This window comes from Penicillium macrosclerotiorum (assembly GCF_028827735.1).
Source record: "Penicillium macrosclerotiorum strain IBT 26536 chromosome Unknown utg000006l_segment0_segment0, whole genome shotgun sequence".
NCBI lineage: Eukaryota > Fungi > Ascomycota > Eurotiomycetes > Eurotiales > Aspergillaceae > Penicillium > Penicillium macrosclerotiorum.
Genome location: NW_026643085.1, coordinates 112,606 through 130,549, shown reverse-complemented (window position 1 = coordinate 130,549; position 17,944 = coordinate 112,606). Strand labels below are relative to the sequence as shown.

Genomic DNA, 17,944 nt, shown 5'->3' with positions numbered 1-17,944 from the left:
CAATTAAATTTTCAGCTTCAATTGCTACCGAGCAGACTGACCATTATCAGCCATCTCAGATACTATAACCAAGCCGGAGATCATTTATCAGTTGGTTTGGCTATTTTTGCAATTATTTGTTATTTCTTGCTGGCCGTATTTTCATAGCTCTTCTTTGTTCCTACACATCTCGCGAAACAACGTTAGTGGCACCATTGGGCCACTGATTTTTATTCAAGACAGTTTTTGATACAGATTCGAGGATATTATTATGTTCGAGATTTTCAGAACCCTCACATGAAGTTGGCATTAGATCTTCAAATTCACCTCTCCATGTCTTAAATTGTCGAATGAGGATACGTGCATCAAATATCCACTAATTTCGGTGGCTAGAACTGTCGCTGGTTCAGAATTCTGTAAAGTTATATTCTATCCTCTTTGATTGGACTATCTATGACAGTTATACTGGACCTTCTCTCTGACCATATGCCCGTTACTTCAGAGACTGGATTTCAAAGGGGATAGGAGAACAGTTCCCTTTTTCATGCGCGTCTTGAGGAGTCACACATAATCGAGACACCAACTCGTTCCACTGTGAAACCTTTGTACCATTTAGTCTCTAAGAACCCGGAATGGGCCCGATGTTTTCCCCCAGGGCTGTGATTGAGGTCGCAGAGATTTATGCTCGCAGAATTCAGAAAATGGAGTCATTATTTGGTAGAGTTGGTGGATATGATTCTCCTTTTCAGTTCTTGTTGCAATCTTCAAGGGAAATCGTTCGGGGATCGTAGAGATGGTAGCAGTAAATACCAGGCCGAGATGATTGAAGCGTTCTATATACCACCCGGACAAAGAAAAGATTTATTAGCCTTACTTTATTCTTGGGACTGGTCACTGTGAACTTTCAACAGCCACCTGATAAAAGTTACGGTGATACCATGTACATGATGAAGCTAGCTACTGGGACCAACGCCTCAGGCTTATTAAGAGGGAAAAGAGTAATTTGGATAGAAGGCAGTTTTTTTTTTTTTTTTTTTCGAATCCGAACTAGACCTTTTTACTCCACTGAAACATACACGGCACTCTACTTCAGGTGGATATTATTCACATTTAAGCTCTTCAATTCAACTTCATCACTCGGCTGGAGAGGGTTCCCGTTGCCCCTGTCCTCAAAAACATGCGACACCCCTTCGCAAGCTGGAGCATCAACCAGCCGGTGCAGGCCTCCTCAGCCAAATATTTACTTTATTTGCTTGATGTGTAGGGTCTCGCGGCCTTTGTGCCGCAAACAATTACCCAAGGAATATATTTGAACATAGTTATCCACTTTGGTTTCTTGAAAGTCTATCCTGATCCCATATCGGTGAATGCTGATATCTCGGATACTGAACTTCTCAATCCTCGAGTCAAAAATATATGACATGTATATATGGGAATCTTCCTAATCCCTGCTATCTCTCCTCAGCCAGAAAGTTAGAACACATCGACTTTATTTTCGAAATATGTACAGGAAGGTCATTAGAAGAGTAGAAGAAGGGGCTGAAAGGTCGTAAAAAGAAAAGCAAGTGTATGTATACGTGGATCTGAGATCGGCCACCAAGGTCCCATAAGCGAGGTAGAAGTCGTAAGGGGTAGACAAGTTGGAGATTATTAAGATGTAGGGTCGATGGTAAAGTCTCGCACGAGCGTGAGGGGAAAAAAAAGAAGGCCTCGGTATGGAACGAGGGTAGGAGGACGCTTGTAGTATATTAGGAGACATATTAGCGTCTCCACATTCGGGATGGGGTATCATTGAAGTCGTCTTTGCTGGATCGTTCGCTTGCGCCTTCTGATGGATATGCGGGCTCGGTGGTAATCTCAATGGTGGTTTCCTGGTATACCTTGCCCATAGGACCCATCTCGACGCCCGGTTGAACAATGTTATCCGTCGACCCATCACGATCGGGATCATCTCCGTTGTTCATACCAAGCTTGTTACGAGACTTGGGCTCGGCAGTGATGGTCGTCAAATGAGTGTCACCACGTCGCCCTTTGCTGCTAGCAAATTTGTTATAAGATCGATCATGGCTGGGCTCAGAATCGATGATGAGGTTTCGGCGAGTGAGGGTATAGAGAACAACATCGACAAGGCCGGAACTAGTAATAATCGCACCTTCAACCAGGTTAGTCACATCGTCTGGATTGTTTGAGGGAGGGAAGTCAAGCATCCAAAGGGAGTTGTACTTACCAGCACAGCAGAAGAATGTAATGGAAGGACTGTTCCCGTTTGCCGTTGCCATACGCCCGGCGGCAAGCGGAAGTGACAGCACAATGTAGACGATAGGGTAGATAGTCATGTATCCGACCACACGTCTCAGGCGCTTTAGGCTCTCGAGTTGGCTGTTGCCAAGAATTGACGATGCTGCAATCTGACGTCTCAATTGGAAGTACATGACCGCATACAAACAGACAGTACCGAATTCGGCGAGAAAGATCCAGATGTAATGAGTCCAAAGACGGACGGTTTCGTATTCCTCGCTGATCCAACACCAGGCTCCGGAAGGCACAAAAACATCTGCACCATATGCGGCCAAGGGAATGATCACGATGATCGCAATGAACGCCCACACTCCGCAGACGAAAGACACGAAGAATTTATAAGACATCTTGCGTCCCCATACCACCAGCAAGAAAGTATGGAAGGCAATAGCAAGCACGAATAGGCCACTGCCCGGATCTCCGATCTGCAGCCAGAGACCTTGCAGGAAGCAAGCCGCGGTCCCGGACTTGATTTTGTCAGAGACGATCCACTTCAAACATATCAGAAAGGCAAGGGATTGTTGGAAATCTGCCAGGACGAGGTTGTAAATCAGAATGATATACTGATTGTAACCAATGTATCTCTGGTAGCTGGAGCGCCAGAAGATGAGGCGGTATGTAATAAATGAAAGAAGCGATGCCGTCGCAATAAAAGAGAGAAAGGCCATGATGGCGACTGCAATGAGACCTCTTCGCTGGGCCAACGGCAGTGGGTCGATGTCCAGTCTCACATCGCTGGTCAGTCGCGGCACTAGTTCGCCTGCCGAAGAATCACTTCGGGGCAGCATGCTCAAAAGAAGGAATGAAGACATCTTGGGAATGCCGCTGTGGGAGTTGTGAGACCTTTCGACGCCCGACGACCCTCATCCGTTTGGGTTTCGAACGCACGAGGATGGCCAGCACGTTGCGGGAGGTTTTTCCTGGCCTTGCAACCGTGATCGCGGACTCGCGAGCGGCGGCTTGTCACGACCAGTCGTTGTAGGAACCTCGCGTCGACCGAGCCAAAATCTCGGCGTGTCTGTTTGGTCTGGCTGACACCGTCTCGTTGTCCTCTCCACGAAAGGCCTCGGGCGGAAGCGAAAAGACGACAGGGGAAGGGATACACAAAATCGACGAGCGAGATGGACGGGGACTATTATTATCTGTGACCCTCCCACTTGGTTCCAGATTCCAAAGATGTGGATGATAATCCACTTGCCGACTAATGTCGGGCTGGGTGGAACTCTAAAAGCAATAGAACAGGGAGAAAGAGGGTGAGCGTCTTCTATTCCACAGGCCGTCTTTGCCTATCATTAGTCGGGATACACTAGAGCTTTTGCCCTGCGGTTATAGGCCCTTTAGGGGGGAGGGGGTTACCTCCGTGAGGGTCCCGTTGAGGAGACAAGGGTTCGCTCCAACCCATGAGAGAAGCCAATGACTCCATAGTCTTGCAAGGCCTGGCAAGACCCAGAATGGACCATCACTTGCCCCCACTTTCAGGCGACCAGAGCCCCTCTCGAAGGACGGAGTCGGGGGAAGAGAGGGGTGAGAGTGGAGAGCGCTGCCGTATCAAATCTTTGCATGTCGAATCAACCATGAGGGCCCGAAGTTTGGTCCAGACGGCTAATATCCACCTGAAATCACCGTGGCCTCTGCGCGGCATAGGAATTACCATATCAGGCGTCGCGCGGACCCAAAAAGGGTCGACCCTATTGGAGTTGCATTTTTGGGACCCTCTGTTGGACGGAGCTGAAGGATGTATAAGGAGAAGGGACGGGAGTGCGGACGACGGAGAACATGCGCCCACGTTTGCGCGCCCCGAAAACCTTGTCTCCGCGTCGCAACGGGGCTTGGAACATGCTTCTAGCCACTCTCCTCCCGCCTCGTCCGATTCTGCCCTGTTTTCCGACGCAGGGGCAAAGCCTTCTGGAACGCTAGCGGAAGACCCCAGTACGTTTCGTCGCAGCCCCCGTGCTGGACCTCTCCCTTCCCCCTCCCCGCCGGGCGCTTGTCTGCGCTCTGAGCGCATCGCAATTCGCCCACCGAGAAGGGATCTTGATTTCCGGATTCCAGGACACCACTGGCACCGTGCTTTTCCGATTTGCTGATGCAATTCTTGGAAATGGCGTACCTATCGCGCTTGCGCCGTCTCTGTCAACAACAGAATTAAGCTCGCCTCTTCCGTGTCCAGTCTGGATAATTAGGCGGGGCATGACGATCGGCGGTGGCCTACCGATGCCTGGACAGGACAAACGATTCGGTTCTCGGTGCTCCATGCTCGTGCGCAATGCTCGAAACCGCCAAATTGACCAGGAGGGGGATGAGGGGCGAAGACGACCCGAGGCCGAATCAGCTCTCTGGCCGGTTGATCGGGGGACCCCATTGTGAATTGTCGCTGGGCTTCGAACGAAGCCCGGGTCTGCCCCCAGAGCACCTTCCCGGAGACTTCTGTCGATCGCAGAGGAGACAGAGGCGAGCAGCGAGCAATAGTGTACTCAATAATCACGAATGATCTCGCCACGGTACGATTGGATCGAAAATGAGCTTAGTGCCCACCATCCAACCATAGCGAGGGAGTGGCCTCGTGAGAGTGGATCTCTGCCGTCTTGGACGACGCGATGGTGAGCGCCTTGGGACTGAAACATGGGTGGCCAACTGCTCCGCACTGAACATGATTCTCCGGTTAATGTCCAATTAGCCTCCAATGGGTATTAAAATCAGGGGAAGGGTGGATGGAGTGGAGCACATCTGGCACCATTCATCCAAAGTATCCAAAATATCCAAAAGGACATAGCCCAAGTAGCCCAAGTAGCCAACAGTAGCCAAAAGTATCTCCACGATTCTAATTCTTATTCCACGCCCAGTGACGAGCCGTCATGACGAGGCGATTGGCCGCCTTTGCGCGCGGATCCCCAGTGTCCACGGCTCGTAGGCCATAGTCGCGGACGCTATTCGGGGATTTTCCTTCTGCATGGCCCGTCTTTGCTCTGCCAGGCTCCCAGATGGCAACTGGCTGCCGAGGGCCATTGGGAGGACCATGGAGGACTTTTGAAGGTCCTCCGAACAAACTACTGTAGAATGTGCCCTCGAGTGACTAGCGTGGACGGAGACCGAGCGGAGATGATGAGCACCGGCATTTAGCCAAGGATGATCCCGGAGTCCACGCTGGTGGCCGTTCGAGAGCCGCTAGCAGCGATCGTGGAGATTGCAATCCACGTCCTCCGGAAGGAATGTGCACCCCGACGAGAATTGTATGTGGATGGTCATGGCCACTCCAGCAACGGGGCAGGGGGTCGCATGCGCGAGGCTGAACCCTTCGCCTCCCGGTTCCCGCGTTTGCGAAGCTGAAAGAGATGGCGGACAAGCACTGGCAGAGGGATCCCAGTGTTGTTCACTGCCCGGTACTCAGGAGGGAGTCAATCCGAATCTCTCGAGACCGAAGCTATCCTCGCCATCCGGAACGTTCCCTTTGCATTTTGCAGAAACAGATCCGAGTTAGAAAGGGGGTCAACCCGGTGAGCATCGGCCATTGTGGCCCTATGGATCCATGGTTCCCCATTTTCTGCACGACTCAGCGCGGCAAACTCTTGATTCTCCTGACCTGCCTGTTTCCGCTAGTTTAATCCACTGGGCCCGCCGATCTAGGTTCCGTGCGTTCAAATGGAAGCCGTGGTGGTTGTGGCGGCGAGTGTCTTCTGTCCTCCGCACTCCGCTATGAATCCCATTTGAAAAGCGCCGGGTGCTGCATTGTCAGTGTAAGAGGGACCCTTTCTGTTCGGACTCGCCTGTGGAACGACTGTGGAACAATTGTGGTGGCGCCCTTTCGCGGAGATGAGACGTATTGACCGCTACTACGGAGTACGGGTCCCGGGAAGGAATGCCAAGCCATGATTCTGCGCACTGAAAAATTCGATCTTGGGCGCTCCAAGATCTCATACCGAGCGCTATGTTATTTGAAAAATTGGTATAGATTGGTACGGGCATCGCGGTCTCAACGGAGCATTGGATCTCGCATGAAACGACCTTACCCTCGCGCCTCGCCTAGGAAGGCCTAGGAAGCTTACTAGTCGTGATTGTACCTTCCTATATTTGCGAGCACGTCGGTATCCTTTTTAGATATACAAACAGCTATTAGCTTGCTTACCTAGTTATCTATCTAGATCGACAATATATCCAGTTGTTCGCTAATTCTAACTTGCTCAACGATTATCGAAGAGAAAAATTGCTTTCGTTTTAAAGACGACTTTTGAATAATAGTATTTGATACTAAAATCGAAAAGAAATACTAATTTTTTGAGGCTTCAGAAGTAGATATTTTCTGATCTGTATTCTATTTATTAGGATGCTACTTGCAGTGTAGCGGCCTATTAGTCAGGTAAGGAAGAATTACAATATTATGTCGTTAAAGACTCAGAGAAGAACAGCAAAGGTGTATTATTCTAATAACTGAATCTCTTCAAGATTCAGTTCGAAAAAAAAGGGAATTCTCTTTCCATGACCTCAATATCGTTATTTCGCTGCTTGCCGAAGTAATAACGCTAAAGGGTTCCGATTCCAACTTGTTCTCTTTCATAAAAAATATCGTCATATGCACGATTCGTACCCAAAACAAGCCGGTCGGCCGGAATAACATCAGATATGGTTGTTCCATAACATATACATTCTTCTAGTATCGACAAATCGCTACCTAGATCTATATAGAGTCTAGAGAAGAATTAAAGAAAGATTACTAGTTATTAATAAGAAGATCTTATACTAAGCCAGCAACGCAATCTTGATCGCCTATTTTATTTTAACAAGATTACTATAGAGAATCTTCAAATAGCAAGTAGTACAATTCGCAAGATTAGGGAAGCTCAACAACTGCTGCAGCGCCTAATCACTAAGCGCTAGGTTAAAACACCGCTTAACAAAACAGGGGTGCTCTCTATTAGAGATAAAAATCGTTCTATTACTAAAAGAAACGAGAAGGAAGCAGAAGCAGAGCGGAGGCGGGTAAGGAAGCAGTGGATAAAAGCATATAGAAGATCACCCCCACTAGATCCTACATAGAATCAAGATAAAGCACTAGGTAGAGCGGAGGAAGCACGCTAGGGTAGTGATATTCTCTTTATACTGTAGATACTACTAGGATGCATCAATAGATAGGAGAAATAGGAAAAGGGGTATTTCATATGTCGGTAATAATTCATACGTGGCGCACCCACAACCCGGAAGGTTTTGGGGAAGGAGGTTGGGGGGGGGGGGGGGGGTGGCGGTGTAAGGCGCTAATATTTGACATAAAGGATTCTCCTCTAAATAGGACCTCTTCCGATAACCGAGGTAATCTTCAGTCGTATGCACTGGTAGAAGTTGATAGATCAGATATCATGTTCAAGACCGACGCCGGGCAGACCGGGTCTGCCCCGTAACATCATGACAGCTCTGAGAAAGTAATTCCAGAATCTAACCGCAAGTTCGATGTCTTTCGTAAATTTGAGATTACGAGAAGGGTGCTTTTAAAGAGGCAAGTTGTGAATATTGCTGATATCATGAGTAAATAAAATCTTCTGTAATTGTACAGTCTGGCCTAGGTGGGATCAACTGTACAACTATTCCATGATCAGGAGATCTGGGATATAAACCAATTTGACTATTTCTTCCTCAAGTGTTCATTCAAGACCTCCACACCGGTTTTGTATTACCATCAGTTGGTGAAAATTCCATGTATCTCTGTAAAGAGAGTTTGAATTTGGCTATTCTTAATGGTATAGATCATATACCACCCTCATATTGATAATGAACTTTGGGACTATCGTCAGCTCCAAGCTTCATCCCGCTTTTAATGAACACCCCCCAAGCCTGAGTCGTCTTGGAGGCATAATTCTAAAGCCTCATACTCCTGAAGACACGCCTCCTGATCATCACATTGCTCAGCTGTATCAAAATCTATCAACGTAGCCTTGCAATTATGCTGAATAAGGAAGTTGAAAGGATTGGTATCTCCATGTCGGATTCCCAGGTCGTGTAGCCGACGCAGAACTTTCCTACACATATCAAGGTCCTTAGGGCCGGCATGTCGGGCATTTGCTATATGCTCCATGAGAAACCCAATCACCCGGCCGTTTTCGGTAACGTGACCAAGGAATTGAGGCCCAATCTCATGGCCGGAGATCCACTGATATGCAGTGGTTTCATTCTCAAGATATTGAATCTCCCAAGGGAAACGAGCAAATTTCACAACAATAGTATCATCAAATAGTTTCAAATGTTTGGCTTCATAAAGACCTCCTAGTAGCTTTTCTCCGATCGAAAGGTCTAGGTATTCGACGTAAGTTTCATGCCAGGTGTTCTGAACGCCAGGGAACTTGGTCCGTTTTATAGACGCAAAAAAAGGCCGACCGTCCGCTGTATTCTTAGCCACTCTTCCATCGTTCCAATCTCCAGGTGGAAATTTAGGCAAAGATGAGATCAAAGAGGGGCCAAAACACATAATGTCGGTACTAAAGATACCCCGGCTCGACAGTGACATATTTGATGGATTTATCATCAACTAGGAGACGAAAGTAACTTTCGTCGTCGTCGGATGCCTCTGCTTGAAGCAACTCAATTTTTGGCATTTTCAAAAGGAAGCCTGAAAGAAGAAAGAAAATATGGAGAAGACTTAACAGAGATGCTAACAGTGTCCATTGGGCTATTTATGTCTTTAGGTGATGCTGATGTAGCGTGGGAAGCTGACTAAGCACGGAATTCTCCTAACGTATCTCACTATCCCGTGACGCACACTAGCGGGTGACGCACCCCATCACCTACTGCTTTTTGAAAATATTAATTTTTCCACCAAAACGCCATATATTTGATTCAACTATCTAGCATTACATTGATTAATCTTGTGCCCTATTGTATTGCATCCAGAACACCGAAACACACGCTTGGTAGTATGGACAGAAACCAAGTACCGCTTGCGATATGTGGAGTTATATGATACTTTTTTCTCAACTATACTGCGTAATCTCTCCTTTCACTACTTTCTTAGATGGTGGAATCATGACCGGTATAACTCTCATGTTGGGCCCCCTGCCCGCGAGTTGGAAAAGGATTACTGCCAGCCTGAATCACGCCGTGATGACTGGTACATAAATGCGAGTACTAGTCCGCCTACTCAAAGAAGTGACACTGCATAGAAATTGCCTCTCTCTTTAAACAAGTCTGTCCTGAAGACAATCCTGAGATGATTGATGAGGCGACTGTTATTATGTCGAAGGTTTTTCTTTACGAGCCAGAGGAACGCCTGTCCGCAACGGATCTTCTACAAGACCCGGCTTCCACTAGATTTCTGACCAAATGGGGGTAATGCCCAAAGAACAAATATCTAGGGGAGCGCTGGTTGAGCAGCGTCCTTGTCGATGACAAGTACGTTACGACGCTACAGTTTCGAGTATACCTAGGAGACTATTCAAAGCAAATAGAGAATCAAGTATTCCTGTAATAGTCGAATACACAGCGCTATCTCTGCATATGGACCGTTGCCATGATATGCACGCATGCACCGGAGCTGCTGAGGACTTTGTCCGTTGTGCGGGCTCACTCGCAAGCTGCGTGTTCTCCCGCAAGCCCTTCCGTGGTCGTGCTGATCGGTCCTGATTCTCCATGCAGCCTGGATCTTAGCTGCGGATGGGGGCCCGGCGCGTGCCATTGGCACTTATATAGGGACTAGTAGTATATATAATAAGCTAGAATATTCTTACTCTCTTCGCTTCGCTATGACGCGCATCGGGGTCGAATTAACGGTGGACTCTCGGTCGGTTTTCTCCAGAAAATCAGCTAAATCGTGTCGTGGAAGAAAAATAAATGATGTCAATTGACCAGACGCATCCTTGTACATTGATGAATATAATTTTAATTCGAAATAACCGAGCTTGATGCTTTCATAAAGGATGTTGAAATCGCGGTACTGCTTGGAGCTTTAGTGGTCCCTTCCTAGTCACTTTGGGAGTGCTGTCAAGTCCACCAAAAGAGAAATTGGATTACTTTCAAATAAATGAAGGTTAGGATATACATATGCTTGCTAATATTACACTTTAGCGCGAGGTGATGCAAGCTCCAGGAAGGGTGAATGATCGATACAACGTTATATTCAAGTTATAAACGGACGAGCCAAAATCAAAAGCACAAATCATTGAATCGTCAATCATAATACCTAATGAGAAGAAATATTTGCCAACAGGCTGGCAAAGCATATGAAGCAGGACCCGGCAATAAGCCAGTGACCTGAAAGGGCAGGTTGGGCGAAGTGGGTATCATCAGTTCATCAATCAGTAGCGCCCGATGTCATAGTCCGTATATCCACCTTGCATGCTATCCTATTTTCCTTTGCTGATACTTGAAACAGTTCAAAGGCAGTTAAAATTCAAGACATGAGATCACCTCCGCCGCGAATTCCGCCCATCACGACGATCCGAATGAGATGGAGTTTCTTCTTCGTCTTCTTCTTCAACTGGAGCGGGCGTACGGCGCTCGGTTCGCCTCTTGGGGCGCCGCCGGCGATTGGAGCTAATGTTGCTGGCCGAATCATCGGGGGCCAAAGAGCGGTCGTCATCCAAGAAATCATCTTCTGTACCGCTTTCCCAAATGCCAGAAAATGGTGTTCCCAAGCGCGCCTCGACGTAAGAACCTCGTCGGCTCTGATTGGCAACGGACAGCCCGGCACCGCGTTCACGTAACGCTCGACGAACAATCTCGGCTTTCAGATGTAGGGCTTCGAAGGCATCTTCCAATGCCTCCATACCAAGGAAGATGTCTCGCTCGATTTCTGCCAAAGCAGCGATCTCAGTTTCCTCATCTAATGTAATCGGCCCACCGAAGGAGGCGGGAGAAGATGGTCCCCCATTAGGTTGGCTGGCCGGCCGGAAGCCGCCATCTGCATGGTTGTTTGGCGTTGCCCCGCGAGAAATTCCGCCTGTGCTGAAGGGGGTGTTGGAGCGACTGCCGCTCCATCGCCCATTAGAGATCGGGGGAATCGCATCCTCGACACCACTACGGAGAAATCCATCAAATCGACCAGAAATTAGAATGTCCCATTCATCATCTGTGATGGCTGCCAGTGTCGCTAGAACATGATGAAGGCCCGGGTTGTTTAGCATAAACATGACAGTCTCAGGGTCGCGAGGAGGGGACGCTAGGCGGTAAAGTCGCTGGATTGCTAATGAAGAGGAGACAAGTGGCGAAGGACGGTGCCGGGGATTCACATCGCCAGATCGAGGGACGGGTGTTGAGGAAGTGATACCAAGCAAAGCACAAAACAACGAGCGGTGATGAGATTCCAGATGCGTGAGCATCGCAAAGGTCAATGTTTCATCGTCGACTTCGTCTGGGGCACTACTAGCCTGGTCAGTTTGTTCAGATAGCCATTTGTCCACCGCGACCTTGGTCTTGCGAGATTGTCGAATGAAGTGCTCGCGATATTCTTCAGGGACATCGACATCGAGCTTCTGCATCGGAATATGTTCCTCAGTCGGAACATCGGTATCTGCAGAGGACGCGGCCATTACGAAGGGCGGCCACATGGGTAATTCACGACGGCCCGAAACCAGTTCCAGTACCTCTCCCCAGCTGACTCCCTCGGGTCGGTCTTCGATATCGGCACGCTCACACATCAAACAATTGCATGGTTCCGAAGATATATCGCGGGCGAAGACGGCTTCTAATCGGTCTAAAAGCCGCCGTGCAACTGAACGATAGCCTGTCGCCACCGCCAATGAACCATTCTTGTTCATCACCTTTTGATAGTCATCAAGCAGGCTATTGAATGGATCGAATACCTTAGCAGCTGCCTGGCGGGACTGAGTAGTCGGCTGGGAGAAAGGATCTGGAACAGCGGGTATAGGAAGCAGGGTTCGTGGTACGCGATGTTCCAAACCGCCATGTTGGAGCAGATAATCGACCCGTGGAATGGACACGGGTACCTCCGGAGGAGGAGGCGGCGGCGGCGGCGCCCCAAATCCTTGAGAGGCCATTGCGGGACTTCCGTAATCGATGGAGTCATCACTAGGGGTATGGCGATGGGAAGTAGTCGACCGAATCTGGGTGCGAGATGGTGGTTTCGTTGGAGGGGTCATCAGTTTCCGCGGGGCGATATATTGTTGATTGGGAGCAACGGAGGTGGCATCTGATCCTATACTCGATTCAGCATCACGTATGCTTGATTGCGAAGCCGAAATCGCAGAACGACTGGTGCGTTTTGGTAGTTTGTTCTCATCCGAAGAAAGCTTGCTCTTGGATGATTTTTGAGTAGTTCTAGGGGACGATTTGCTCTCCGGTTTAGACTCCGTCTTGGACTTCGACTTCGGAGTATCCGCCCGTGCCGATTTGCTGGATTTGGTCGTCTCATCTTTCTTAGACCGAAGGCTCGATGACGACCTATTAACACCCGATGACTTGATCTTGATTGTTGTTTTCCTGGGTTTCGCCTTCTCTGTGCCCCTTTCATGTTCCTCTTCCTTCACATCAAGTACACTTTCTTTCAAAGAGGGCTCTTCCTGGTCGAGGCCCGTCAATGGGGGGCTGGGAGGGGCATGGTTATTTTCGGTACGATTATGACTTGTTCCATTGGCATTCCCACTATCTTGATGTTCCGTCAGGTCGGTCGGGTCCGGAGTGGGAATTTCGCGCGTGCGGACATCCTCCTTGCTGTGGGCTTTGGAGAAGGTGGGATATGGAAGGCTCGTCCTCGATTCCAAGAAGGAGGCCGTCCCGGGTCGAGCTGCGGCGTCAAGACCCGGCATCGAGGAGCGGCGTGGGGCAGCGCTTTCTGAGGGCGAGGGGGTGGAGGTACGAACCGTGGGTTCGTCGGGCTCGAGATCCTTGGTTGCAGAGCGGGAGGAGCGAGTCTGGGACGGCCGCTTCTGCTGTTTGTTTTTGGAGGTCGAGGAAGATTTGGTTGAGCGATTGCGGGCGCTGTTAGGTCTCACCGGAAAAAACATGGCGGGATCGTGAGAAAATCGTAGCCGCACGAGGTGGATCCCTTCACGAAGGCTGGGGCCCGCAGGTTCATCGGTCACCGGTCACCGTCTCTTTCCTGTCCCTTCTTCTCGGTCTGCGCTTCAAGGGTTCTAAAGCCAACAAGATCGGGGAGAGGGTGTGGAGCGCCACTGAGGAGAATGTGGTCCTATTTTGGTCTCCAAATCCCTACGCGTTCTGCGTGGCGCTTAAGTTGGGCAGATGTGCGATTTCACTAGTCGCTTAGGAGGGAGGAGCACAGCGCTTGACGTCGATCGCACGAGGGCAGCGGGCTAGGGTCCCGGCATTCCATAGAGAAGGACTTGATCTGATTATTCGACGGGTCGATCATGCGAGCATTTGACGGGTGCGATGGAGTTGAACTGGACTAGGATGGTGAAATAAGCTCACGTCTTCAGGCACAGTGCATGAAGCCTTTAGGGTGGCCGTGGGGAGAGAAATGGGGACCGACGTACCGGTGAAGTCGACAGACCCGCTTGTCTGACGTGGAGATTGCTGCATGGAAGCCTGAAGTTTGCGATCCGGTCGACCTCCAGGCTGAAACGGCCGAATCATTCGGAGAATAGACGAAGTCACGCGTGGCTGCCTGAGGCGACTACGATTCGACAGTCACGGGGTTGGGGCGCAGTCCCTGTACATCCCAAGAGGCAATAGAGATATGGTGCGAACATGACGCTTGGTCGCTACGGGAAATGATACAAAGATCGATAGGTAGTTCAATAAGGTCTAGGATCCCAGTGGGGACCCGTGGATCACTGATTGTTTGTAAGGGGTATCATCAAAACATTTTGAACGAAACAGACGCTGTAGCACTGCAAATCTAGTCCATTGTATGCAAACCATTAGGCGCTTTCTTCATAGGGGATGTCCCCAATACCCAGTTACCATTTTGCTCATGGGCAATGCCCTCATTCTGGGCCGCTCGGAGCGTCTTAGCTCCCGCAGGGGTCAGATCGCCGGTGTGGCAGTCCCAGATCCAGCCTTCCTTGAGCCACATCCAGGTCAGATAGGCGCGCAGCTCCTTATCCTCGGGAAGAACGGATTTCCATTCCGGAACAAAGCCTCGAACTGTAGCCCCTGTTCCTTTCCAATCGGTGGTCAGTCCCCGTAACTCATCTCTGCAAAAGATGCGCCAACTGTCCAGGGAATATGCACCCACTCCAGGTAAATGCGCGATCTCCCAGGCAGTGCGGTGATCTTCATCATCAATGGACTCCCCAGCAGGAACATCTCGACCATCTAGCTTTCGCGGATAGTGGAGTTTGCGGTACCGTTTACCAAGGACCGGGGGGTTGGTCTGCCAGATTCGAGCGATTGCAATACACTTCTTGGCACGCTGGTTCTGGAAACCCAAACAATGGATCATAGCGACAAATTCCGTCAAGTCGGCCGCGGCCATGGCGTCGATAGTTGGATATCTTTCAAGGATCGTGAACAAGACCGGCAGGGCAACCGCACCGCGCGTTCGATTCAAAAAAATGGTCGCAATCAATAGCTGAAATGGGTCATGGGCTAATTGTTCTTGGATTAAACCAAAAAATGGGGCGTCAATGGGGGAAATGGAAGACATGATTCTGGACCATCGCATGCGGTGGGGAAATATCGGGACCGTTTGGGTAGCTTGGGCGGCGGGGGCACTGGCGACTCAGAATGTATCACGGCCGTGCTTCTCTTCTTGGGGGTTTTCTCGGGGATGGACGGGTCCAGAGAAGACTCCGAAGACAGTGAACAGGTCAATTTGGAGGGCGACTGGTTAACCGGGGGACACGACTGGGTCCTGTCGTCCAACTCAAAATCGCTCGGCGGGTCACTGAGGGAAGAATCCGAGGACAAAAAATCGGAGGGGAGATTCAAGTCCTCTAGAATTTTGTGAGTCGGCTCGGGAATCAGCATCTGAGACTTCTTGGAAAGTGGCATGTGTGTGGATGAAGCTGGGCCAAGGCCGGGTAAATGCTTCGACTGCACCTCATCGCTGGGGGTAACCTCTGGCGAATCATTGGCGATCAAAAATCCATTTCCCACTCCGCCGGATCAGGTGACAGGGGTCCATACCGCGACTTGGTCGAAGTTCGCGACATCGGAGTAGTAAAGCAGGACAGAGTGCTAGCCGGTGTATTTTCACGAGGAGTCTCGAGCCCCGGGGGTACTTGAGTCGGATGGTACTTGGATGAGTAGGATTGAGAACCCTGGTCCCCGGACTGGTCATGCGGGACCCTGTGTTTCTCAAAGTCATTCATCGGCCGACCGGAGCGTTGAGATGAGGATTGGTTTGACTTGTGCTTTTTCCGTTCACGACTCAGGTTGTGTCCCATCGCTGATTTGACCGGGAGATCACTGATCTGTTGATCCTTGTACTCGGGTGGTTGAGCTTCCCACGTAGCGTTGGCCAGAATATCCTGGCCGGCATCGTCCTCTTTCTGCTTCGGCGAACTTTTGTCTTCTCGGCGTTCCGTGCCCTTACTCCTCCCTTTTTTCCCATGGGATTTGTGTTTGGGTAAGGAGAGTGGTTCAGAACCCTCATCGCCCATCGGCCACACTGTGGAGGGGGTGGGAGTCATATCTCTAGATGGAAGTTCCATTGGATGATCTAAAGACATCTGCACATGGTGTCTCGTATGTCGGGATCGCGAGCTCTTCTTGTGGTTGTGGTGGTGTAGCTTTCGTTGCTTTCGCCTGTTCTTCTGCTTCCTCGTCAGTCCAACAGGAGACAGATCGATTGGCAGTAGTGGGTTTTCGAACAAGGCTTTCTCTTGTGTGAGATCATTGAGGGGATCCTGTGGCCCTTGGTGATTTGGCGAATTTATTGGGATTTCTTCCGAGTTAATTTGAGCGCGAGATTTGCCAACATGAATACTTGGGATTTCCTCTGGGTTCTTGGTTCTGCGGCGGCTCAGGGAAATGGTCTCGTGAAGAATCGGAGTTGACTTCGCATGATTCTCATTTTCCAAACTGGACTCAACAGAGGGACTGACAATAGAAGGCCCACAATGTGTTTCTGGCGTGCTGGGCATTTGGAGGATGCCGCTTTGCTGATGGCCATCACCATTTGATGGGGAGTCGAGGGCCTTTCCACAAAACACGAAATCCGACAATTGGTCTCGAACATCACTCACCAAATTTGTTGTTTCTATGGCGAGAGGAAAGTCATCGGGATGGCGCTTGGCTCTCCTCTTCTTGAAGGTCGAGCAAGACGAATGATGATGGGATCTCTTACGCTTATTCGGCTGACCAACGTGATTATCAATCTTTCCGGCGAATTCCTCTCCAAATGGACAGTCCTCAGCATCCAGCACATCCGCCGATAGCTGATAAACACTCTCAATGCCGTCCAGATATATGCGCCAAACATGCTGGATTAGCTTATCAACGGCAGAATTCCGCATCCCAACGGACCTGGCTTCTCGGCGTAGCTCTTTATAGAACAACCGCCTGGCAGACCGGGGAAAAGTCTGAACCGGGTTTAACATGAAGGGATGCGTTGCAATAAACCGTAAAACTCGGTATCTTTCTGCAGTTGGCACAGTTGAGAAAATCAGATCTTCTGTGATGAGTTCGCTTTGGCCTTCGATGGTACGCTGAGCGTGTCCACGGCAGAAATCATCCGTAAGAGGGGCTTCTTCTGCGTGGATCTCGTCTTCTATCGCCCCCTCATTGGCACTGTGGTCCTTGTTGTACCCATCATTCATCGTGTCAGTTATCGCAGATTCATCATCTCTGACCAGGTCGACAACCGTAATATTTCTTGTGGCAACAGACCGTTTCTTCTTGACCGGTACGGACTGTCTTGGGCCAGGGGAGATTGGTGATTTCCACTCGCTTCCACTGCGGGAATTATGACCGGTTGAAACACCGGTGGTATCGCCAGAGTGGAGATGCCAGTCTCCTTCCCGTCGCTCATCAAGGCTCGCTTCTTCCAACAATATCTTTTCCACTGTACGATTGACATCATCCCCAAAAGGCTTGTAGGAGGCGATAGACTCTGGTTGAGGAGCAATCACCATGGCATCTCGGTCATCCGGAATAGCCATTGTGTATGTGGAGTTCGGCTGGAGGGACAGTGGGTGTTTGGATGTCGAGAAGAAGTGAGAGATACATATGTCTGAAAGGGTCGGAGGTCAGCCAGAAATCAACAATCAATCTCTAAAGTTGAGCCACCAGCCTGCATATCTCACTCACAAAGTTTCACAGCGATCGTTAGGAGTATGTACCGTCTGGTTCCTGGAGATTGCTGGGATGTGTCAAGAGTTCGCGGAAGGTGAAAGATTCACCATTTTCTCCGACGTGAGTTGATGGAAGGTGCTCAGGCAAATGGATATGGCCATGCTTTATCTAATCCAAAAACTGGAAGCCGCATAAATTTCCGCAGGCTCACAATGGCCAGTCCAAACGAAAGTCTGAGCAGCTGCAAGCCACCACGACAAGCAGCAGCAAAACAACCTCGAAACCTCCGCGGTGTTTGTGATCGCGAATCGCACGGACCCCTGGGATAAGCTTATCGCTTAGTGCCTGAAAGAACTGGCATTCACTTTGACGCCACGCGAAGTGCGGTGGAACAAAATCATTATGTACTTCAAATTTGCCACAATTATACTACATAAATACTATACGGAGAATGGTATAGAGGAATTTGAAAGATTGGGAGTATGTGTTGGATTCTATCACCATATTTTCTCTACAAACCCCTCTGAAT

At 49.6% G+C, this 17,944-nt stretch overlaps 6 protein-coding genes across 6 annotated transcripts; all 6 read right to left on the bottom strand.

The window, feature by feature from the left end:
• Positions 1 to 1,739: 1,739 nt before the first annotated feature.
• Positions 1,740 to 3,089, bottom strand: gprC (the record flags this gene model as incomplete). Its single annotated transcript, XM_057077059.1, has 1 exon — positions 1,740 to 3,089. The coding sequence occupies one exon, from the start codon at positions 3,087 to 3,089 to the stop codon at positions 1,740 to 1,742; it is 1,350 nt and encodes a 449-aa protein (XP_056932639.1).
• A 1,030-nt stretch (positions 3,090 to 4,119) lies between these two features.
• Positions 4,120 to 4,639, bottom strand: N7462_005340 (uncharacterized protein; the record flags this gene model as incomplete). Its single annotated transcript, XM_057077058.1, has 2 exons — positions 4,120 to 4,407; positions 4,490 to 4,639. 2 exons carry the CDS (start codon positions 4,637 to 4,639, stop codon positions 4,120 to 4,122), a joined length of 438 nt encoding a protein of 145 aa, XP_056932638.1.
• A 3,438-nt stretch (positions 4,640 to 8,077) lies between these two features.
• Positions 8,078 to 8,767, bottom strand: N7462_005339 (alpha-galactosidase A precursor; the record flags this gene model as incomplete). The annotated part of the gene is made up of 1 exon (XM_057077057.1): positions 8,078 to 8,767. The coding sequence occupies one exon, from the start codon at positions 8,765 to 8,767 to the stop codon at positions 8,078 to 8,080; it is 690 nt and encodes a 229-aa protein (XP_056932637.1).
• Positions 8,768 to 10,658: 1,891 nt separating this feature from the next.
• Positions 10,659 to 13,217, bottom strand: N7462_005338 (uncharacterized protein; the record flags this gene model as incomplete). The annotated part of the gene is made up of 1 exon (XM_057077056.1): positions 10,659 to 13,217. The coding sequence occupies one exon, from the start codon at positions 13,215 to 13,217 to the stop codon at positions 10,659 to 10,661; it is 2,559 nt and encodes an 852-aa protein (XP_056932636.1).
• An 857-nt stretch (positions 13,218 to 14,074) lies between these two features.
• N7462_005337 (uncharacterized protein) lies at positions 14,075 to 15,171 on the bottom strand (the record flags this gene model as incomplete). The annotated part of the gene is made up of 2 exons (XM_057077055.1): positions 14,075 to 14,828; positions 14,864 to 15,171. 2 exons carry the CDS (start codon positions 15,169 to 15,171, stop codon positions 14,075 to 14,077), a joined length of 1,062 nt encoding a protein of 353 aa, XP_056932635.1.
• Positions 15,172 to 15,257: 86 nt separating this feature from the next.
• N7462_005336 (uncharacterized protein) lies at positions 15,258 to 17,282 on the bottom strand (the record flags this gene model as incomplete). Its single annotated transcript, XM_057077054.1, has 1 exon — positions 15,258 to 17,282. The coding sequence occupies one exon, from the start codon at positions 17,280 to 17,282 to the stop codon at positions 15,258 to 15,260; it is 2,025 nt and encodes a 674-aa protein (XP_056932634.1).
• Positions 17,283 to 17,944: the final 662 nt, after the last annotated feature.